General features: G+C 45.6%; 2 protein-coding genes across 7 annotated transcripts in view; one reads left to right on the top strand and one right to left on the bottom strand.

Annotated features, from left to right (window-relative positions):
- Positions 1 to 1,524: 1,524 nt before the first annotated feature.
- LOC142073237 (uncharacterized) lies at positions 1,525 to 14,309 on the bottom strand. Its single transcript, XM_075132507.1, has 2 exons — positions 14,295 to 14,309; positions 1,525 to 2,963 (listed from the first exon to the last, which is right to left on the bottom strand). Exon 2 carries the CDS (start codon positions 2,942 to 2,944, stop codon positions 2,177 to 2,179), a length of 768 nt encoding a protein of 255 aa, XP_074988608.1. The 5' UTR covers positions 2,945 to 2,963; positions 14,295 to 14,309; the 3' UTR covers positions 1,525 to 2,176.
- An 84-nt stretch (positions 14,310 to 14,393) lies between these two features.
- The window catches only part of ACSL4 (acyl-CoA synthetase long chain family member 4), a 48,503-nt gene continuing 39,266 nt past the window's right edge, over positions 14,394 to 23,630 (top strand). For 2 of the 6 annotated variants that reach the window (XM_048865411.2, XM_048865413.2), the window contains exon 1: positions 14,394 to 14,493. The gene's annotated coding sequence lies outside the window, so the exon portion shown is untranslated. The remainder of the gene's footprint in view (positions 14,494 to 23,630) is intronic. The other 4 variants (XM_048865414.2, XM_075132506.1, XM_048865415.2 and 1 more) reach the window with 3 other exon arrangements.

Genomic DNA, 23,630 nt, shown 5'->3' on the forward strand with positions numbered 1-23,630 from the left:
CCGTTTTAGGGGGTTCAGCCACCAGTACCCCAGCCTTGTTGTTTGACTCCTTCAATGGAGATGGAGGCAACACGGAAGCAGGTTTTGGGGATGAGGAAGATGATGATGATGAGGTTGTAGACAGCTCACAGCAAGCAAGCGGAGAAACCGGTTTTCCCGACAGCCAGGAACTGTTTCTCACCCTGGATCTGGAGCCACTACCCCCCGAACCCACCCAAGGCTGCCTCCCGGACCCACCAGGCGGAGAAGGGACCTCTGGTGAGTGTACCTTTTAAAATACTATAAATGGTTTAAAAGCAAGCATGTTTAATGATTAATTTGCCCTGGCATTTGTGGCTCTCCTGGATGTACTCCCAAAGCCTTTGCAAAAGGTTTCTGGGGAGGGCAGCCTTATTCCATCCACCATGGTAGGACACTTTACCACTCTAGGACAGTAGCATGTACACGGGAATCACTGTAGAACAAAGCATTGCAGTGTATGTTTGCTGGCGTTCAAACAACATCCATTCTTTATCTCTCTGTGTTATCCTCAGGAGAGTGATATCATTCATGGTCACCTGGTTGAAATAGGGTGCTTTTCTTAAGGGGACATTCAGAGGTGCCCATTCCTGCTGGGCTGGTTGCCTGTGGCTGAACAGAAATGTTCCCTGCTGTTAGCCAGTGGGAGGGTGGAGGGGCTAGCCACGTGCTGCGGGGAGGCAAAATGCGACCTTGGAACGAAAGCACATGTGCTATGTATGTAATGTTAACAGCAAGGTTTACTATGAAAGAGTGTACCCATTGTTCTATAAAATGTGTCTTTTTAAATTCCACTGTCCCTTTTTTTTTCTCCACCAGCTGCATGTGTTTCAAGGATCACAGGATCTTCTCCTTCCCAGAGGCTAGCGAAGATTAGAAGGCAAAAAAACCACACTCGCGATGAAATGTTCTCTGAGCTCATGCTGTCCTCCTACACTGACAGAGCACAGACGAATGCATGGAGGCAGACAATGTCAGAGTGCAGGAAAGTACAAAATGACCGGGAGGAGAGGTGGTGGGCTGAAGAGAGTAAGTGGCAGGCTGAAGAGAGTAAGTGGCGGGCTGAAGAGAGGGCTGAAGCTGAAAGGTAGCGGCAGAGTGATGAGAGGAGGCAGGATTCAATGCTGAGGCTGCTGGAGGATCAAACCAATATGCTCCAGTGTACGGTTGAGCTGCAGGAAAGGCAGCAGGAGCACAGACCGCCGCTACAGCCCCTGTGTAACCAACCGCCCTCCACCCCAAGTTCCATAGCCTCCTCACCCAGACGCCCAAGAACATGGTGGGGGGGCCTCCGGCCACCCAGCCACTCCACCCCAGAGGATTGCCCAAGCAACGGAGTGCTGGCATTCAATAAGTTTCAAAATTTTAAACTTTTAAAGTGCTGTGTGGCCTTGTCCTTCCCTCCTCCACCACCTCTCCTGGTGCTTCTCTCCTCCACCACCCCTCCTGGGCTACCTTGGTCGTTATCCCCCCATTTATGTGATGAATTAATAAAGAATGCATGAATGTGAAGCAACAATGACTTTATTGCCTCTGCAAGCGGTGATCGAAGGGAGGAGGGGAGAGTGGTTAGCTTACAGGGAAGTAGAGTGAACCAAGGGGCGGGGCGTTTCATCAAGGAGAAACAAACAGAACTTTCACACTGTAGCCTTGCCAGTCATGAAACTGGTTTTCAAAGCTTCTCGGACGCGCACCATGCCCTCCTGTGCTCTTCTAACCGCCCTGGTGTCTGGCTGTGTGTAACCAGCAGCCAGGCGATTTGCCTCAACCTCCCACCCCGCCATAAACATCTCCCCCTTACTCTCACAGTATTGTGGAGTGCACAGCAAGCAGTAATAACAGTGGGAATATTGGTTTCGCTGTGGTCTAACTGAGTCAGTAAACTGCGCCAGCGCTCTTTTAAAAGTCCAAATGCACATTCTACCACCATTCTGCACGTGCTCAGCCTACAGTTGAACAGCTCCTGACTACTATCCAGGCTGCCTGTGTATGGCTTCATGAGCCATGGCATTAAGCGGTAGGCTGGGTCCCCAAGGATAGCTATAGGCATTTCAACATCCCCAACGATTATTTTCTGGTCTGGGAATAAAGTCCCTTCCTGCAGCTTTTGAAACAGACCAGAGTTCCTGAAGATGCAAGCATCATGTACCTTTCCCGGCTATCCCATGTTGATGTTGGTGAAATGTCCCTTGTGATCCACCAGTGCGTGCAGCACTATTGAAAAGTACCCCTTGTGGTTTATGTCCTCGGCGGCTTGGTGCTCCGGTGCCAAGATAGGGATATGGGTTCCATCTATGGCCCCACTACAGTTAGGGAATCCCATTGCAGCAAAGCCATCCACTATGACCTGCACATTTCCCAGGGTCACTACCCTTGATATCAGCAGATCTTTGATTGCATTGGCTACTTGCATCACAGAAGCCCCTACAGTAGATTTGCCCACTCCAAATTGATTCCCAACTGACCGGTAGCTGTCTGGCATTGCAAGCTTCCACAGGGCTATTGCCACTTGCTTCTCAACTGTGAGGGCTGCTCTCATCTTGGTATTCTTGTGCCTCAGGGCAGGGGAAAGCAAGTCACAAAGTTCCATGAAAGTGCCCTTACACATGCGAAAGTTTTGCAGCCACTGGGAATCGTCCCAGACCTGCAACACTATGTGGTCCCACCAGTCTGTGCCTGTTTCCCAAGCCCAGAATCGGCGTTCCACCGCATGAACCTGCCCCATTAGCACCATGATGCCCACACTGCCAGGGCCCGTGCTTTGAGAGAAGTCCGTGTCCATGTCCTCATCACTCTCGTCACCGCGCTGAAGTCGCCTACTCGCCTGGTTTCGCTTTGCTAGGTTCTGGTGCTGCATATACTGCTGGATAATGTGTGTGGTGTTTAATGTGCTCCTAATTGCCAAAGTGATCTGAGCGGGCTCCATGCTTGCCGTGGTATGGCATCTGCACAGAAAAAAGGCGCAGAATGATTGTCTTCCGTTGCCCTGATGGAGGGAGGGCGACTGACGACATGGTTTACAGGGTTGGCTTACAGGGAATTAAAATCAACAAAGGGGGTGGCTTTGTGAGAAACAGAATGGCCCCCTCAAGGATAGAACTCAAAACCTCAAGAACTCAAAACTGGGTTTAGCAGGCCATTGATTTCACGGAGGGAGGGAGGAGAAAATGAATACAAAACAAATCTGGTCTACTGCTTGTTTTGATCCACTTCATCTATCTTTATACATCTTGCTGGCAGCAGACTGTGCAGTATGACCGCTAGCCATCGTCATCTCCTGGGTGCTCGGCAGAAGACAGTGCAGTATGCACAGAGGGGACAGGAGGCCTGTGAAGAAATTTGGCAACATGTGACCTTCAGAAGAAGAGCAGGCTGCACAGTGGGGACAGGAGGCCAGTGAAGAAATCTGGCAACATGTGACCTCCAGAAGAAGAAGGGGGAACGTCCATGTACCAGCAACGCAGATACAGGTAAGTAACCGTTTTCATGTTCTCTCCACAGGTACCATTACGGGGAGTGGCCCAGATGATATGTCTGGGGGAAGGGAGCAGAAGGAGACTCCGCCAGCTGAAAGGCATGAGATGCACTTTCCTAAGGTTGGCAGTTCCACGACCACCACTCCCAAGAGAAGGAGGCGGGTGGTGGTTGTCGGGGACTCTCTCCTCAGGGGGACTGAGTCATCTATCTGCCGCCCTGACCGGGAAAACAGAGAAGTCTGCTGCTTGCCAGGGGCTAAGATTCGCAATGTGATGGAGAGACTGCCGAGACTCATCAAGCCCTCGGACCACTACCCCTTCCTGCTTCTCCACGTGGGCACCAATGATACTGCCAAGAATGACTATGAGTGGATCACTGCAGACTACGTGGCTCTGGGAAGGAGGATAAAGGAGTATGAGGCGCAAGTGGTGTTCTCGTCCATTCTCCCCGTGGAAGGAAAAGGCCGGGGTAGGGATCGTCGAATTGTGGAAGTCAATGAATGGCTACGCAGGTGGTGTCGGAGAGAAGGCTTTGGATTCTTTGACCATGGAATGGTGATCCAAGAAGGAGGAGTGCTAGGCAGAGACGGGCTCCACCTAACAAAGAGAGGGAAGAGCATTTTCACGAGCAGGCTGGCTAACCTAGTGAGGAGGACTTTAAACTAGGTTCACCGGGGAAAGGAGACCAAAGCCCTGAGGTAGGTGGGGAAGCGGGATACCGGGAGGAAGCATGAGCAGGAGCGTGTGAGAGGGGAGGGCTCCGGCCTCATACTGAGAATGAGGGGCGATCAGCAGGTTATCTCAAGTGCCTACATACAAATGCACAAAGCCTGGGAAACAAGCAGGGAGAACAGGAAGTCCTGGGAAAGTCAAGGAATTATGATGTGATTGGAATAACAGAGACTTGGTGGGATAAGTCACATGACTGGAGTACTGTCATGGATGGGTATAAACTGTTCAGGAAGGACAGGGAGGCCAGAAAAGGTGGGGGAGTTGCACTGTATGTAAGGGACCAGTATGACTGCTCAGAGCTCAAGTATGAAACTGCAGAAAAACCTGAGAGTCTCTGGATTAAGTTTAGAAGCGTGAGCAACAAGGGTGATGTCGTGGTGGGAGTCTGATATAGACCACCAGACCAGGGGGATGAGGTGGACAAGGCTTTCTTCCGGCAACTCGCAGAAGCTACTAGATCGCACGCCCTGGTTCTCATGACTTCAATCATCCTGATATCTGCTGGGAGAGCACTACAGTGGTGCACAGACAATCCAGGAAGTTTTTGGAAAATGTAGGGGACAATTTCCTGGTGCAAGTGCTGGAGGAACCAACTAGGGGAGGAGCTCTTCTTGACTGGCTGCTCACAAACCGGGAAGAATTAGTAGGGGAAGCAAAAGTGCATGGGAACCTGGGAGGCAGTGACCATGAGATGGTCGAGTTCAGGTTCCTGACACAAGGAAGAAAGGAAAGCAGCAGAATATGGACCCTGGACTTCAGAAAAGCAGACTTTGACTCCCTCCGGGAACTGATGGGCAGGATCCCCTGGGAGAATAACATGAGGGGGAAAGGAGTCTGGGAGAGCTGGCTGTATTTTAAAGAATCCTTATTGGGGTTACAGGGACAAACCATCCCGATGTGTAGAAAGAATAGTAAATATGGCAGGCGACCAGCTTGGCTTAACAGTGAAATCCTTGCTGATCTTAAACACAAAAAAGAGGCTTACAAGAAGTGGAAGATTGGACAAATGACCAGGGATGAGTATAAAAATATTGCTCGGGCATGTAGGAGTGAAATCAGGAAGGCTAAATCACACCTGGAGTTGCAGCTAGCAAGAGACATTAAGAGTAACAAGAAGGGTTTCTTCAGGTATGTTGGCAACAAGAAGAAAGCCAAGGAAAGTGTGGGCCCCTTACTGAATGAGGGAGGCAACCTAGTGACAGAGGATGTGGAAAATGCTAATGTACTCAATGCTTTTTTTGCCTCTGTCTTCACGAACAAGGTCAGCTCCCAGACTACTGCACTGGGCAGCACAGCATGGGGAGGAGGTGGCCAGCCCTCTGTGAAAAAAGAAATGGTTCAGGACTATTTAGAAAAGCTGGACATGCACAAGTCCATGGGGCCGGATGCATTGCATCCGAGAGTGCTAAAGGAATTGGCGGATGTGATTGCAGAGCCATTGGCCATTATCTTTGAAAACTCATGGCGATCAGGGGAAGTCCCGGAAGACTGGAAAAAGGCTAATGTAGTGCCAATCTTTAAAAAAGGGAAGAAGGAGGATCCTGGGAACTACAGGCCAGTCAGCCTCACCTCAGTCCCTGGAAAAATCATGGAGCAGGTCCTCAAGGAATCAATTCTGAAGCACTTAGAGGAAAGGAAAGTGATCAGGAACAGTCAGCATGGATTCACCAAGGGAAAGTCATGCCTGACTAATCTAATTGCCTTCTATGATGAGATAACTGGTTCTGTGGATGAAGGGAAAGCAGTGGACGTGTTATTCCTTGATTTTAGCAAAGCTTTTGACACGGTCTCCCACAGTATTCTTGTCAGCAAGTTAAAGAAGTATGGGCTGGATACTACAAGGTGGGTAGAAAGTTCGCTAGATTGTCAGGCTCAACGGGTAGTGATCAATGGCTCCATGTCTAGTTGGCAGCCGGTATCTAGTGGAGTGCCCCAAGGGTTGGTCCTGGGCCGGTTTTGTTCAATATCTTCATTAATGATCTGGAGGATGGTGTGGATTGCACCCTCAGCAAGTTTGCGGATGACACTAAACTGGGAAGAGTGGTAGATACGCTGGAGGGTAGGGATAGCATACAGAGGGACCTAGAAAAATTGGAGGATTGGGCCAAAAGAAATCTGATGAGGTTCAACAAGGACAAGTGCAGAGTCCTGCACTTAGGATGGAAGAATCCAATGCACCGCTACAGACTAGGGACTGAATGGCTAGGCAGCAGTTCTGCAGAGAAGGACCTAGGGGTGACAGTGGACGAGAAGCTGGATATGCGTCAACAGTGTGCCCTTGTTGCCAAGAAGGCCAATGGCATTTTGGGATATATAAGTAGGGGCATTGCCAGCAGATCGAGGGACGTGATCGTTCCCCTCTATTTGACATTGGTGAGGCCTCATCTGGAGTACTGTGTCCAGTTTTGGGCCCCACACTACAAGAAGGATGTGGAAAAATTGGAGGGAGTCCAGCGAAGGGCAACAAAAATGATTAGGGGTCTGGAACACATGACTTATGATGAGAGGCTGAGGGAACTGGGATTGTTTAGTGTATAGAAGAAAAGAATGAGGGGGGATTTGATAGCTGCTTTCAACTACCTGAGAGGTGGATCCAAAGAGGATGGATCTAGACTATTCTCAGTGATAGCAGATGACAGGACAAGGAGTAATGGTCTCAAGTTGCAGTGGGGGAGATTTAGGTTGGATATCAGGAAAAACTTTTTCACTAAGAGGGTGGTGAAACACTGGAATGCTTTACCTAGGTAGGTGGTGGAATCCCCTTCTTAGAAGTTTTTAAGGTCAGGCTTGACAAAGCCCTGGCTGGGATGATTTAGTTGGGGATTGGTCCTGCTCTGGGCCGGGGGTTGGACTAGATGACCTCCAGAGGTCCCTTCCAATTCTGATATTCTATGATTCTATGATTCTATGACTGCTGGCCATCATCTTCTGCTGGCTGCTGATTAAAAGACAGTGCACTGCCGGTAGGACTGAATCGCCATGAGACGAAACTTAAAAGGGAAATGACCTGGCTGAGTCACTCCCATGTTTGCCCAGGCGCCCCGACCTCATCGAGGTCGGTTAAAAGAGCACCCAGCATTACGTCGACAACGGCTACCAGTCATACTGCACTGTCTGCTGCCAAAAGGCAATAAACTGCTGCTATGTAGCAATGCAGTACCGCGTCTGCCAGCATCCAGGAGACATACGGTGACGGTTAGCTGAGCGGGCTCCATGCTTGCCATGGTATGGCGTCTGCACAGGTAACTCGAGAAAAAAGGCGCAAAACGATTGTCTGCCGCTGCTTTTACGGAAGGAGGGAGGGAAGGGGGGCCTGACGATATGTACCCAGAACCACCCGCGACAATGTTTTAGCCCCATCAGGCACTGGGATTTCTACCCAGAATTCAAATGGGCGGCGGAGACTGCGGGAACTGTGGGATAGCTACCCACAGTGCAACGCTCTGGAAGTCGACAGTTACCTCGGCACTGTGGACACACTCCGCCGACTGCATGCACTTAGAGCATTTGTGTGGGGACACACACAATCGACTGTATAAAAACGCTTTATACAAAACCGACTTCTATAAATTCAACCTAATTTCACAGTATAGACATACCCTTAGAGACTAACAAATTTATTTGGGCATAAGCTTTCGTGGGTTTTATGCCCAAATTAATTTGTTAGTCTCTAAGGTGCCACAAGGACTCCTCATTATTTTTGCTGATACAGACTAATACGGCTACCACTCTGAAACCTGGGAGGTAATGTGTCTGATCCTTTGGGATTGGTAGAACCTTTTCTTTTATATGATGAAATAAGATTTACAGAAATTTTCATCATATTTGACGTGCGTACCTGGATGGAGACCTGAGGCTAGATCACTTTAAGGGAACTGTGTTGTTAAAAGAACAGGAGTACTTGTGGCACCTTAAAGACTAACAAATTTATTAGAGCATAAGCTTTCGTAGGCTACAGCCCACTTCATCGGATGCATAGAATGGAACATATATATATATATATACACACACACACACACATACACACATACAGATAAGTTGGAAGTTACCATACAAACTGTGAGTGGCTAATTAGTTAAGATGAGCTATTATCAGCAGGAGAAAAAAACTTTTGTAGTGATAATCAAGGTGGCCCATTTAGACAGTTGACAAGAAGGTGTGAGGATACTTAACTTAAGGAAATAGATTCAAAATGTGTAATTACCCAGCCACTCCCAGTCTCTATTAAGAAGCTCTTTTATGCTGGCTTGGTAAATCTAGGTATTGGAATATCCACCAGCTTTATGGGGATTGTCTGCCCCATTCTTTGCAGTTCACCCTAATTGAGTGACCACAGCTGGCTCCCCACTAGGACCAGTCACACCATGCCTCTGCACTCTCTTACTTTAAATCGCTCCATAAAACACACTTTAAAAAGGTCATGTTTCCACCAAAGAATTGTTAACTAAACTAGTGAAGATTTGTTTTAAAAAATCATTGAAATGACTAATGTGTGAAAATTGTTTACTCACAGTGCTAACCTTGTCTAGACATTGTCTACTTAGAGCAGGGGTGGGCAAACTTTTTGGCCCGAGGGCCACATCTGGTTGGGGAAATTGTATGCAGGGCAGGGGGTTGGGGTGTGGGAGGGAGTGCAGGGTGTAGGAGTGGGTGCAGTGTGCAGGAAGGGGCTCAGGGCAAGGGATTGGGGCAGAGGAGGGGTGTGGGGTGTATGAGGGGACTCAGGGAAGGGGGTTGGGGTGCAGGAGGAGTACAGAGTGCAGGAGGGGGCTCAGGGCAGGGGGCTGGGGTGCAGAAGGGGTGTGGGATGCGACAGGGGGCTCAGGGCAGGGAGTTGGGGTGCAGGATGGGTATGGGGTGCGACAGGGGGCTCAGGGCAAAGGGTTGAGGCGCAGGAGGGGTGCGGCAGGGTGTTGGGGTGCAGGAAGGGTGCAGCAGGGGGATGAGGGCAGGGGGTTGGGCTGCACGGGGCTGCAGGCTGCAGCAGGGGGCTCAGTGCAGGAGAGATGTGGGGTGCGGCATGGGGCTCAGGGCAAAGGGTTGGAATGGAGGAGGGATGCGGCAGGGGGCTCAGAGCAGGGAGTTGGGGTGCAGGAGGAGTGTGGGGTGCAGGAGGGGTTTGAGGTGCAGGCTCTGGCCCGGTGCCGCTTAGCTAAAGTGGCTCCAGGGTGGCAGCGGCACGCACCAGGGCCAGAGCTGGCTCAACTCCGTGCCTGCCCTGGCCCCACGCTGCGCCGCTCATCACCTCCCTGTGCGGCCCCTGGGGGATGGGGGAGCACAGGGCTCCCCACGCTGCCCTTGCCATACCTCCAGGTACCTCCCTCGAAACTCCCATTGGCCTCGGTTCCCAGTTCCTGGCCAATGGCAGCTGCGGGGGGTGGTGCCTGGAGGCAAGGGCAACACACGGAACTGTCAGCAAAGAATCTGTCTCCTACTGTTTGATTCTTACTGTGTTCAGGGAAACAGGACTTTGTACATTCTTTGTAAATAAAGAGGATTGCATCAAAGTATACTGAAAGTATATCATCAATTTCTGCTCCTAAGGGAATCAACCTGCAAGATCCCAAATACTAACCTCTTGGGTCAAAAAGGGGTAACATTAATTAATTCCTTTGTTGAGGGCAGGAACAGAGAAGCAATTTCTGGTATTTTGGAGTGTGCCCAGCAGTGGTTAATTTCCGGCACCTCTAGGCTTGGCAGTTCATAGCCCTGGCACCTCTCGACTTGCCACATCAATTATGAAAGTATAGAAATTGCTTGAGCCATGACACCTAATTGCTTGAGCCCTGTCACCTCTTTCATTACAAATTAAGCACTGCTGCCCAGATTTAGGCATAAATTACAGTATAGATTAGGCTGCTCCACCCATGCTTCAACATTCCTCCCTCGCCTGGCATTCCCTTCATGCTGTTGCCCAGGAGAGGAGCTGGCACAGAATGGTTATACTGGCTGGGAGGTTCCATACACTGATGGTATTCCCCAAGAACTGTTTCTGCTCCCTTTTACTGGAAAGGCCTAAAGCAGCTGTAGTGTAGGGGAGAATCAGGGCCCTTGTTTTCAGACTTGCCTTCAAAGTACGTAGTGCACTGTTGTCATTCTACAGAAAAGAAACAGTAATCACCTACAAACTTATTTGAAGAAATACAGAAAAAAATAACCATAGGGTTGCCAAACTTTAATCAACCAAAGCCAGAATAGGTATGATTGGATCTTGGAGCATATAATGCCAAGTTATTGCAAGGATTTTCCTATATTAGCATGTAGTGTTGCCTACATAACCTTACAGAACAGGATAAGGTTGAATCTTAACTTTGATTTTCCTGGCTTATATACATTTAAGTCAAGAATCCATAGCATTAATATAAACTGAAGGGGACAGTTTAGAATTTTGTTTGACCAGAGAATCACTGTCAGGATTCCCTGAAATCACAATTTTGAATCCTGGCAGCGTCGACTTAGCCCTTCATTCTTCAAAGGCAGAAAAAAAATTCAAAACAGTTTAATAAGTGTAGTGTCTTGGGTGAGCTCTTAAAAGGGACATCATCCACTTAAAAATCACAGTTCATGTTTTTAACTACAAGTGACACACAAGGTGTCTATAACCGAAAGAGATTGGAGAGGCGAAAAATCTGTTTTTCTAGTTTGTTAACTTTGTGCATATGACAGAATTTTGCGTATCATCTGTTTCCTTATTATAAAAGTAGGAAAATATGGTTGTAAGCTAGAAAAAGTAGCAAGGGTAACTCAGGGCCAGGTCTAGTATCTGAAACTACTTTTAACTAATTTTTAAAAATTTACTCAATTTCAGGTTGATGGTGGTGTCTCTTTCAGAAGTGTTTTGCTCTTTGTGAACATAAAACTTTCAGCTTTAATATGTCCCAACCATTCAAGTTTTGTAAAGATAATATTTTAATATAGTTATATGAAAGAGTCTTGACTATGTCATCAAACATAACATGACATGTGCTTTCTTGCCTACTAATATGTCATCTGTAAATTCAAGATCAGCTAATTTGAAGCCTTAGTTTAAAGGAAGTATAAAACAAGTCAGAACAGATTGCAAATTAGTACATCTTCTTATGCCTTTCAATGTTTTTTAAAAAGAAATGGCATATTACTCTACCTATGTTTTATTTATTTAAAATACCATAGCAAGTTTATCTTCATGCCTAGCCATTCCTAAACACGTATTAGGCAGATTAGGTAATGATACATTCTGCACAAAATGTACCCTGTGGTGCCTTGTGCAAGCCAGCCATTATCTTTAATGATGATCCTGGTCACTAGACAATAAACAAGGCAAAGAGTGTTGCAATAAAGTCTAGCAAAGTGAAAGTAGTAAAGCCCATGTGTAAGATTTCACATAAGAAAAGTGAAAAACAAATTAAACTAATGACTTGGCCATGCCTCCATTCGAGAAGGGAATACATGCTCAAGCCTCAAAGAAGAGGAACAAAATTTTTTCTCTTCCCCTGCACATGGATTGGAGGTTAGAAGGAAGAGGAAGGCTGACTGACCACATGTCCTTGTTCAGAGGTCAGTATCACACTGATCTTATGCTACCTCTTCTCCACATAAGCTGCAGACTCCACAATTCCACATTTAATCTGGGAATGTCTGCAAATTTGGGGGTGAATCACGGGGCGGATAGCAGGCTCTAGTTCTCAGATTGTTGCATGAATAATCTGAGTGGCTCTCACCAGTGTTGATTATGAGGCACATTATTTATATTTCAGATAAAAAACACAGGGGCCTTTGTTACATCTTGCAGGCCTCCAGGTTGTAAGAAGGGAGAGATCAGGTGATAAGTTGCCTTCTACTCTGAGGCAGAGAGATCTGGGTTGGTGATGGGTTTCTTCCCCATTTGGTCTTGCTATTGGAAGAAGAGACTGGGTCAGCATGTGCCTTACAAGGTTGTAGACTGGGGCTCCAAGTGTTTTGATTCATTGCTCAGGCCTGTGGTTAGCTCTGCCTCTGCTCCATGTACACTGAATGTTTTAACTTTCTACCAGCAAACATGACATTACAGTACTAAAGACTCAGTTTTTCCATGAGGCTCACTGAGATAAGCAAATGAAATAAATAATATTTAAATAAATCTGAATCCGTATGTCTAAGTAAGTTCTGCCATCTGGATCTCCTAATGCCTCTTCCTTTTCCATTCTTAGATTGAAAGCTCTCTGGGATAGGAAACCTTTAGATTTGTGTCCTGGGAACATTTCAGCATGTTGTTGGTGTAACAGATATGGCAATTTCCTGCAATATCCTTGAAAAAAATCTTAATGAATTAAGTTTAAGTATCTTTGGAGTCCATCATATGAAATGCAAAGTTTATGTATTTTTGTGTGGTGGGATTATATGTAACCTCTCTAGGTGGAAGATGGGATATTAATCTTGTGAAGTATTATGAACTTCAGAGGACTATACTGAACAATGTACCAGGCAAGAATGGACTTTGGGGATAAACAGTGTCAAGTGGTTTGCCTGGGGAATCTCTAGGGGGAAGTGAGGGCAATTGCAAATTCCACATTTCTGCTTATGCAAAAACCCAGTGTTTTGAAGCTTTGTCCAGAGCAGAGGACCATTATCTGCTGATTACCTGCTTAGAGTCTCAAGATCAAAGGTGCAAGCTGTACAAAGGAAAGACTAACTTATTAGTGGGGTTTCTGGTTCCAACAGAACATGTCATGAACTCGTAACCCCAGGGAAAACCCAGTTGTGGATTTTGAAGGACTGACACCTACCAGAGCCCCACACGATGTCTACATTAGCACTTTTGTTGGTAGAACTTTTGAAAAAAACCACTCCCCTAACCGACAAAAGTTTCACCAACAAAAGCGCCAGTGTGGACAGCACGACATAGCTACTGCTGCCCGTTGGCTGTGCTGTTGTAAAGTCCACAGTGTAGACATAGCCCATGTCTGGAGTAGGAGTGATCTCTGGTAAGCTTATTAGCATGCATGTAGGTTCAGTTATTGTTTTAATACATTTTCTCTATAATGTTTTCACCTTAAGAACAAATGTGCTTGCTTAGAAATAGCTGTTGTGGTAACTTGTAACTGTTGTCAATTACAGCTGTTCATAGCCTTTTGACAGAAAGTAAAGCACAGATGCTGGCCTGTTTAGGCAGTCTGGTTTGTTGGGGATATCACAGTGTAGACAGGGAGCTGTGCTGCCTAGAAAAAACCTGGTCAGGATGGGGGAGATGTAGGTCTCTGGCCCAAGAGAGGTGATGGCTGGGAGCTGGAAGCCTAAAAGTGGGTGCCCTTGGTGGACCACGGAGGGGGAGACAGGTGCAGTTGCTCTGAACTGTAACAGATGGCATTTAACAAATAATTATATATGATGCCCCGAAAGCCTGAAGTTTAATTATAAAAGAAATCATGTATGATTTCAAACAGCCTGTTCAGCTACTCGTGTCATGTGTCCCCCCAATTGGGAGTGGGGTCACGGTCACATTTTGGGGGACTCCTCAGGCAGGCTAGGAAACAATGACAATGAGACCTGCCTTAGTCATTCTCCAATGGGGTCTCTTAAATTCACTGTCTCTTGTTACTCCCCACATATCTCTGATCTGATCACCCCCCCCATGCATTCCTTTGCTCCTTCTTGCCCTCTGTTCACTTCTCATCCCCCCCATTAATGCTTCTTCTTCCTCATTCCCTGCTTCTCTTCCTCACCCTGCTCCCACCACCTCATCCCCTGCTTTCCGGACCTCACCGCTCTTCCTTCTTCACCACACCTCATCCCTGCTCCTTCCTCACCCCTGCTCCTCCCACTTCACCCCTCCTCCCCACCTCCTCCCTGCTCCTTCCTCACCCCTGCTCCTCCCACTTCACCCCTCCTCCCCACCTCATCCCTGCTCCTTCCTCCCCCTTTCCCTCAACACCTCATCTCCTTCTTCCTCCCTCTTCTCCCCCACCTCATCCCCCGCTCCCCCCACTTCACCCCTGCGCCCCCCCATATCCCCTGCTTTCCCAATCTCACCCCGCTTCATCCCCTGCTCCTCCCTCCGCTCGACACCTCATCTCTGGCTTCTCCCTCCCCCCAGCTCTCCCCACAACTCACCCCCGCTCCGCCGTCATCCCCCGCCGGCCCCCGCACACCCGCCCTGTCCCCGCTCTCGATGGCGTCAGCGAGGGGGATTGGCCGGCGGGTCCCCCCCCGCCCCCCCCCCCCCGCGCTCTCAGCCATTTTAAAGCGCGGGAGGAGCCAGCAGCCGGGGTCGCTCGCTGCAGCCTGAGCCTGGGCTCCGCGCCACAAGCGGGTGAGTGCGCCGCTCCTCCCCGCGCCCACGGCCCTTCCCGCGGGGGGAGTTTGCTGCCCGCTTCGCCTGGGGCGGCGGGAGTCGCTGCGCCCCGGCGGGCCTCGGGCGAGACGCGCGGCGGGCGGGGGATTCCCCCTCCGGCCCTGGGGGTGGGCACCCTGGCGGGCGGCGGACAGCTCCTTCCTGAGGGCGGGCTGGCCGGCCGGAGCGGGCGGCGGGGAGATGCTGCTGCGTGGGCCGCAGGCGGGGGGCCCGGGCCGATGTGTCCTTTAAAGCCTCGTGGCGCGCCGGGTAACTCGCTTTTCCAGCTTCTCCTTCCCCCTCACGCTGCCGGCCCGGAGCCGCAGTCCTCGGCCTGCTCCCCAGCCCTTCTCCCCCGTCCGCTTCGCTGTGCCCTCGGGCTGCATCACCCGCGGTCCGGACACGGTGAAATCTCTGGGGCCTGCGCCTGAGTTTGTTGTGTGTGGCGTGGCCGGAACCGTTATCTCCCCATTGACGCGTGCTCTCCAGGGGTGCTGAGCGCCGAGCAGGTGTCTGGAGTGTGGCACTTGCCCAGCAGCTTCGCCTCCTTCGCCTCCTGTGTCCTGCCTCGCCGCTCGCTGCAGAGCCAGTTGCTCGCTGAAGTTGCCCTGCATCAGCAGCATCCCCCCCCCACACACACACACACACCCCCCCCGGCTCATTCACATCGGCCTTCCCAGGGGCTGGATGCAAAGCAGATGGCTCTTTATGACCTCAGCGGTGATATCTTCTCCCGCACACGCCCCTTTCCTGGTTGCAGAGAAGGCTGGGCTCAGGAAGTGGCCTGATGCTGATGTAGTGCTCGCACAGGCAGACACACAAAAAAGCAGGAAAATGTGATTCATTGCTTAGCACCATCCAAGGTTGCATATTTTCTGTTTCACGTCATGGCAAGAGCATATGCTAAATGCAGAGCAAGAAAGTGGCGTTTTCCTCTTTGAAATACAAACTGAATTTTATAGAATTGTAAAATCTTTGCTGTGTGGTTTTTGGGGGTTGTTTTTCAAGCTGATAAGCATACACGTGTATTTACTGCATAGGAGGTAATGACACTTAAATAAGCCAGTTTGGGGGGCACTGGGGATTAATTTTTCTGGATAATGTAGGAAGTCCAAGTTCTGTTGTAATTCTTTTTACCGGTTGTTGCTTTGAGGAAAATATTGTAGATCATTTTCTGAACCATGATGCATTAGTTATCTTTTTTCGGTTGTCATCTTACTCTTTAAGTCTTCAGACAAGGACCTTTAAGTAAAGCTTAATAGCATGAAAAGATTTAGCCCAAGCTGAGAAACACTATAAATCAAGTTTCAGAGTAGCAGCCATGTTAATCTGTATTTGCAAAAAGAAAAGGAGTACTTGTGGCACCTTAGAGACTAACTCAAATAAATTGGTTAGTCTCTAAGGTGCCACAAGTACTCCTTTTCTTTTTACTACAAATCAAGTGAATTGGCTGCCACAATCACTTAAGATTTTTAAAGACCATTGTCAGGTTACAGTCCTCCCCTACATTGTTGATACCATCTTAGGTTATTAAAACCTAGATATTAATCCAGTTTACTTTTGACCGATAATATTGTTTCTTACATTTCCATCATTGCCAATCCCAAGTACTCAGAAATCATGAGTCAGGCCACAATGATCATGAGACTGTCATAAAAATCATGAAATTATTAAAAATAATACACTCTAGGTTCTTTTAAATTTGCCTTCTGATTTGGGGACTTTTTAAGGTTCATGTTGTCAAGCTTTTCTCCACAACCATAATGCCTAGAATCTTACTTTTTAAAAAAATCAAAAGCTCAGACTCTCATGGGATCAAAAACAAACAAACCCTACCAACTATCATGAGACTTATAATGAAAATCAGTAGTAGCCAACTCTGCCACCCATCTCAAACAACCGATTTAGACTAATGAGTTTGACTTTCTGTCTTTCATGAAGTAAAATAAAGCTGCAATTGGGTTGAAAATAATTTAGGAGAAGGCTTACATTTAGAAAAAGCTTGTTTCATTTGAATTTTGAAGTTGTTTTAGTATTACAGTAGTTCTAAAAAAACATTTTTGCATATTTAAATTAACAGCTTCTCTACACTGATGGATAGTTTGGGCCTAAATTACCCATCAGAAAATAATACAAAAAATGAATGAGACCTGATCTTGCTAAGGGTTTCTTAATGCATCCATTGTTCAAGTACCTTCCAGGCAAGTATCCATGTATAACTAACTACCTACATACATAATGTGTTGACAGATGGTAGAATACTTCATTATTGGACTGTATTTATTGGGAGCTATAATGATTTACACCGGCTAAGGATCTGGATCTGTTCTTGGGATAACCCTCATTCTTCTTGTAAGAGTACTTCACCTCTCCTAAAACTAGAAGTTTCACCTCTAGAAGGCATTATTAAATACAAATATTCACAAGCTTCTGAATGTATTTCTGGTAGGTTACACATACCCTATCATGCTATTTTAAAATTGAGTTAACATTTGAATAAAATATTAAACAGGGATATGAGCTCGAGCCGAATAATTGAATATTATGCAAAATGAGTATACTTTGCTGGTTAATTTTAATGGCATTTGGCAGTTTAGAGAAAGTAACTTATCTTTGTCTCGGATGACTATGCAAGATATAAATGTTTTTTTAAAAAAAGCTAATTACTGAGGGTACAGTAGAGCTGGAATAAATACATGAACAAGTTTCCATTGCATGTTTGGTTGTTTATACAGTCATTTATCTTGAGGACTTTTTTTTTTTTTAAGGATAGCTTGGAGGAAAGGAAGTTTGAGTGGGGGAGTTTTTTTTCCAGAAGGATGCAGGATGTACAGTCACACTACAGTGTTTTTTTATTTTGGTTAATTCACGTAGTTGGCTGCCATTACACCATCTAACCTCTGGTAATAGGTGGCACACACATTTTCATCAGCCATACTTATCAGTCACCTTGTTTCGTAGAATGGCCAGAAGTAGCTGCTTTAGGGTTTGTCTTCACTGCAAAGTTAACTTGAATTATAACTGAACTGTTGCATCTAACTGGAGTCCCATCCACACACAAACCCCCTTAATTCAAGTGTGGTGGTGCTTCTAACTCAAGTTGGCTGACCTAAGGGGAGGAGGGGAGGGAAATGTAAATTTGAGAGAGTACAGCTCAGCAGCTGCTAATACGACTACTTCGTAGCAAGGTTGCAGGCTAGCAGGGCTTGAGTGCTACTAGTCCTCCAGTGCCTTCCCACAGTTCCCCCGTGTACCCAAAAAGGACGGACAAATTCTCCCACCATTTATTGGAAAAGAATCATAGAATGGCTCAGCTTACTGCAACACTAAGAACTTTGGGATGTACCCTGAGGAGTGCAACACTACTGTGGATGCAGTGAACGTTGGTGAACACACTGAAAACTCCCTTGAGCTACGCTAACCTGAGAGGAATAATTTGAGCATAGATACTTGTGTAAACTCTGCAATGAAGACCTGCCCTTAAAATGGGGTAACCCAATTAGCCTTTCTTCTGCTCATATAACTCAGCATGCTGTTCTTGTTATATTAAGCTTACAAGCCCCTCTCCACTCAGACTGATCTTTGTTTTGTTTGTATTCTGTCACTTCATAGTTTTGAACTGTATGGTCATCTGGGCAGGGAATCTTATTCATTTGCTTAATTTGCTTTCTGTATGTCATTGTGTACCTCTACAGAGCTAAGTAAACTGTAGATAACATAGAACCTCTTAGGGTATTCCTACACTGCAGCTTGGAGTATGCCTCCCACCCTGGGTACACACTTACACTATCTCAGCGTGAGCTAGTGTGCTAAAAATAGCAGTATGGCTATTGCGGCGCTCAAACCCACCTGACCTTGTGGGTCTGAGCTCTGGTGGCTAACCCTAGCCTTTATCAGTGCCCCACCATCCACACTGCTATTTTTAGCGCACTAGCTCAAGCTAGAACTAGTGTGAGTCGGTCCCCCTAGGCTGTGGGTGACACTCCCTGCTATAGTGTAGACATACCCTTATATGTACTTGTGCTGGGAGTTAGTCTCCTCTCAGAATTGGTTATCCTCAGTGCCTGTGAGAGAACTTTTGCATATGGCTTTTATACACCTAAACTGAAAAGACCTGATGGAATAAGATTATGCATAGATCTCTAAAAAGGGAGGATGGTTCAGGCATCAGTGGGACTTGGGAGACCTGGGATCAATTCACTGCTTTGTCAGAGCCTTATTGTGTGACTGAAGTGACTTAGTCTCTTTGTGACTTAGTTCCCCATCTGTAAAATGGTGATAATAATACTTCCCAACTTCACGTGGGTGTTGAGGATGAATACATTAAAGATTGTACGGTGCTCACATAATATTGTAATGGGGACCATATAAGTACCTAGAATAAATGGATCTGCTGTGTCTATGTAGTCTGAAGCCATCCCGATGAGTAAAATTTTAAATATTATACAAGCTTATCAGGACAGGAATTGTCTCCATATGTATTTGTACAGTCTCTTGTCCAATGGATCGCCATCGTGATTGAGGCCTCTGGGTCCTACCATTATATAAACAGTTTGATTATAATAAGACCTGTATGTAAAATGTGTAAGGGGAGTTTTACAGTTGCTATTTTCAGTATTACACGTAGTTTTGAGTCCTTCCCTAAAAAAATATGGTGGCCTAACTAATGTTCCAAAGAAATTTGAAGCACAACAAAGTGTTGTCTTTTATAACTAGGCATGTGGACTATAAAGTATGCATTTATGTCACTATTAATTAAAAATATTAGATACTGTAACAATGTATTCAGCAGACTTTCCTTCCCAAGACTTTGGACTGAGTACAAGTCTTATGAATAGAAGATCATTTAACTCTGAATTTGTCACCGCCACATTGGCGGTATTACCGTTTTCATTTATGTTAAGTGATAGTGGTTATTTTGCTGTTCATTTTTGAAGGGATAACAACCTATTCATTTCAAGTATTCTTGCTATAAAATTCTTTTCAGAAAGGATAATAAGAGTCACAGAGAACCCACTATAATATCAAGTAGATCCCACAGGAAGATGGCATTTTATTTCACACTTCTTCCAGGATACATTAATCCAGTACAGTGTGAGGACCTGTCTATGCTGTGCATTAGTCTGCACTAGAGAGGTGTAAGTTCTAGGACACACTAGGGTGTTGCATAGTGACTAGCCTGTGTGGACCCTTTTGGCGCGCACACACAGAGCTCCCTCGTGCGTATTAATGTAGTACCATTTGAAATTTTCTTTACTGTAGAATCTAATCCATAGAGCTGAGCTCCTTAACTCCCATTGAAGTCAAGGAGAGTTGAAAGTGTGTTGCACTTTTTATACAGTCATGTCTTTAATGGGATGGTGCACCTTAAAGTCAAGGAAATATTTGTATTTAAGCTTTATGTACTGCTGCATTGTGTCTAATATCAACATACCATGTATTGTGCAAATGAGGCATTGCCTTTAAGACAGGGTGATCCGTAGATAAACTTACAGTTCTTTCTGAAGCAGGGTTGAGGGCTAAGGTATAGTCAACTAATAGTGAGTTCTCTCTTGATTAAACTGATGCAACAGCCAAAACTTATTAGGAATTGCTCTTCTTGATGTATTTTTTTAAAAGCACTTGCATTTTATTAATTTGGTTATTCTGTATGGTAATCCATATAGAAAATATGCATATGAATAAGGGCCATGTTGTATTAACTTGCACAGTGTGACGGGGCAAGGCCAGATGGCTATAGGAAAGTAGTGGGAGATAGATATATTAGCTTCAGGCTAAACAAATCCCTGGTACCAGGATAAGTGAAATGGCAGCTGCTCCAGGTCAATTAAGACACCTGGGGCCAATTAAGAACTTTCCAGAAGGCAGGGAGAAGGCTAGGTTGATTGGGACACCTGAAGCCAATCAGGGGCTGGCTGAAACTAGTTAAAAGCCTCCCAGTTAGTCAGGTGGGTGTGCATGTCAGGAGCTGTGGGAGGAAGTTGTGCTGTTGGAGAGGCTGAGTAGTACACACCATAGCAGGCACAAGGAAGGAGGCCCTGAGGTAAGGGTGAAGTGGAGTCTGAGGAAGTGAGGGCTGCTGTGGGGGAAGTAGCCCAGGGAATTGTACATGTCATGTTTCTAAAAGGTCAGCTACCATAGCTGATACTATTAGGGTCCCTAAGCTGGAACCCGGAGTAGAGGGTGGGCCTGGGCTCCCCCCCCTTACCTTTGCCCCCTAATTAATCACTGAGACTGGGAGACAACAGAGACTGTGTAAGGAAGGATAACTTCTCCTCACCTCCCTCGCTGGTTTATAATGAAAATGGCTCAGTAGACAGTGACCCTTCTCTCTAGAGAGAGAAGGGTTATGTGCAGGGTCACGGTGAGCCTCTGAGGCTAGCGAAATCCACCAGGAAATGTGGGACCCACAGAGGCAAGGACAGAGCTTTGTCACAACAGCTACAGAGAAGGAAAATACCTTTTCTTATTCGATCTCTCCAAAGTTAGATTACATGTAACACAAAGTAAAATAGTACTAACAATGTCTTTTTGTCCTGTTACTATTAACCTGAATGTATTTATCAGATGGTAAATTGTATATGCTTCTAATTCCAGTACCTGGAATCTGTATATATGTATGTTTTTGTTTTAATCCAGAAAGAGCTCTTTAATTTCCATTGTAAATGGGTTAGATGTGTTTATTTCACAAGCATGTAAATAGCTTTTGCATTTTTAAGAGCGGGGTGGGGGGGAAGTTTCGCTTTTAAATAGCTCTGCCAGTAATGCATGTATTGTACAAACCTGTTTACATGGGGAAGAGGAACAGCTGGAAGACAGAACTAAGCTTGTTCAAGTTTGTGTTTGTAGCAGACCTACTCAAAAAAGAGTGGAGGAACAGCCTGCCAGCACAACTGCACCTGGTACCACAATTTGGTGTATAAGGACAACATCCACACACTCTTAGTACGTTAGGCTTATGTCCAAGTCACAGAAGATAAACTGTATAACTGTTTAAATATCAGACTCTAATACTTCAGAGCTTCTTCATCTGGGCCATAACAGTAGTTCTGCATAGACTCTCTCCTGTTGCTTGACATGCTTTTAGTAATTTTACTGCAGTGTGGCTGACCAGCTTAGTTTCCTTTTATGAAGTGGGACTTACTGGAACATTGTGAAGAAGCTGAAAGTTTTAGTCCAAATAGTTAAGAATTGGAATTTTTTTGGTGGTGAATGCACCTAGCAGCACAAACAAACCCTGAGCCTACCCAAAAGATAAGTACACCTACAAAGGGGTCACAAACAAATATGGGACTATTTTAAAAACAAAACAAAACCCACCTGTGATTTGTGTTCACTTCTTAATCTGGATACAAACATTGCACTAATGAAATAATTTTTCAGCACCTAGTCCTTCCTGTGCAAACAATCAAAAGCCTTCCCAGATTCCAAGTTTGCAAATAAAATTATAACAAGATCACAAGTCCTCACCGAGGGTTTTGCAGTCTCCCCCCAGATAGAGCCAGCTCTCTAACCTTCATCTCTAACTAGGCTTTAAAGGAGTACCTCTTATGAGTAGAGCTTTTTAAAGGAAATCTGAGGATAATTAACACTTTTTATATAATAAATCCTCTTCTTCCCCAGAGAAAGAACTCTCAGAACAAACATGCCCAACAGTGTCTGCTACCTATCACTCTCCTCAATGCTATATAATTCTAAAGCTGCTTTATCACATAGTGCCATGTTACATAAAAGGTTTATTAAAAAGGGTTAATCTAACTCCTTTTGTATCCTATTAAAGAGGGTCTGGTGCCTTAAGTAGCTACTCAGCCACTGAATTATCTAGTCCTCTAGCAAAAGCATTTGGTTATACCAGTACAAGATCTGCAATAAAAGCCTCCTAGGATTTTTTTTTCTTTTGTCCTGAACAAGCAGGCTCTTTATGCTTTTGGCCTAAATAAACATAAATACTACAGTAAGGCTTCAAACCCTTCCAGACCTTGCTCTCTCAATACTTCAGGTTTTTCCTCAAAATTCTTCCCTTTTTCCAGTAACTATTCTAGTTTCCCACTTAATCTCATGAATGGGGGAAGAGGGGGCAGAAAGGGGTGGAGTGGCTGTGTAGTTACCTCAGAACTTCATGTGCTATTGAAGGAAGTTCTCTTATATTGTTAGGGTATTGTCATGCTGTTTAAGGGGTTTAGCAACCTATATTTTTCCATTAAACAGCTAGTTAATAACAACTTCCCACACATCCCAATATTAGAGGATATATACTACACTTTAGTTAGTAACCTCACTTCCTCTTTTAAAGTGCAATTAAATTTAAAGAACTGTTGCAACATTATTATTGACATTGTCCCCTCTGGTCCATACAAAACACTACCACCAAAATTCTCTCCCTCACCCATTGATCCAACTCATTAAATTCCTTCTCTGGCTGCCCTTATCATACTGCATTTAGTTTAAACTTCTTTGTACAACCCCATTCCCCGGCCTATATCTACAACCTCATCTCCTACAGAATGACTCTGAACAATATGAAAACTTAAGGTGGGCTTTAAAAAAAAAAGAAACAAATCCCTTAGAACAATCTAATGATCTCAAGGAAAGCAACATAATATATGGTTACACCTAAATCTTTTCACGGAGTTGTGCAAAAGTCAGAAAATTCTATTAGTCTCTTAAAAGAAACTTTCTGAGCCGTATTTTAAGTTGGTTTTGGACATGGAAGATCTGTATTAGTTTGACATAGTTTAGCTTTAAAACAAAGGACTGGGAGGATAAATCCTGATGCATTTTTATGAATAATTACCATTTAGTTAGTATAATTCAGCAAAAAGGTGGTGTTTGGGGCATCTAATTGCCAGATGCCTTTCATTTAAGAAAACTAAATTGAATCCGTATACAAATATATAGGATTCTGTAAACTCATCTCACAATTGACTCCACAAAAGTTTAATTTAAATATTGCATTGCTAAAACTCAGTCTAGCTGTTATAAAAGCATTTCATCTAAGGCCTGGTCTACACTTAAAACTTACATCAACATAGCTACCATGCTCAGGGATATGAAAACCCCATATCCCTGAGCACTGTAGTTGCACTGATTTAAATCCCTGACAAAGACACAGCTAG

This window comes from Caretta caretta, chromosome 9 (genome assembly GCF_965140235.1).
Source record: "Caretta caretta isolate rCarCar2 chromosome 9, rCarCar1.hap1, whole genome shotgun sequence".
NCBI lineage: Eukaryota > Metazoa > Chordata > Testudines > Cheloniidae > Caretta > Caretta caretta.

Excerpts from the sequence above, each read along its gene's own strand:
- LOC142073237 (XM_075132507.1), bottom strand. The coding sequence starts at position 2,944 with ATGGAGCCCGCTCAGATCACTTTGGCAATTAGGAGCACATTAAACACC.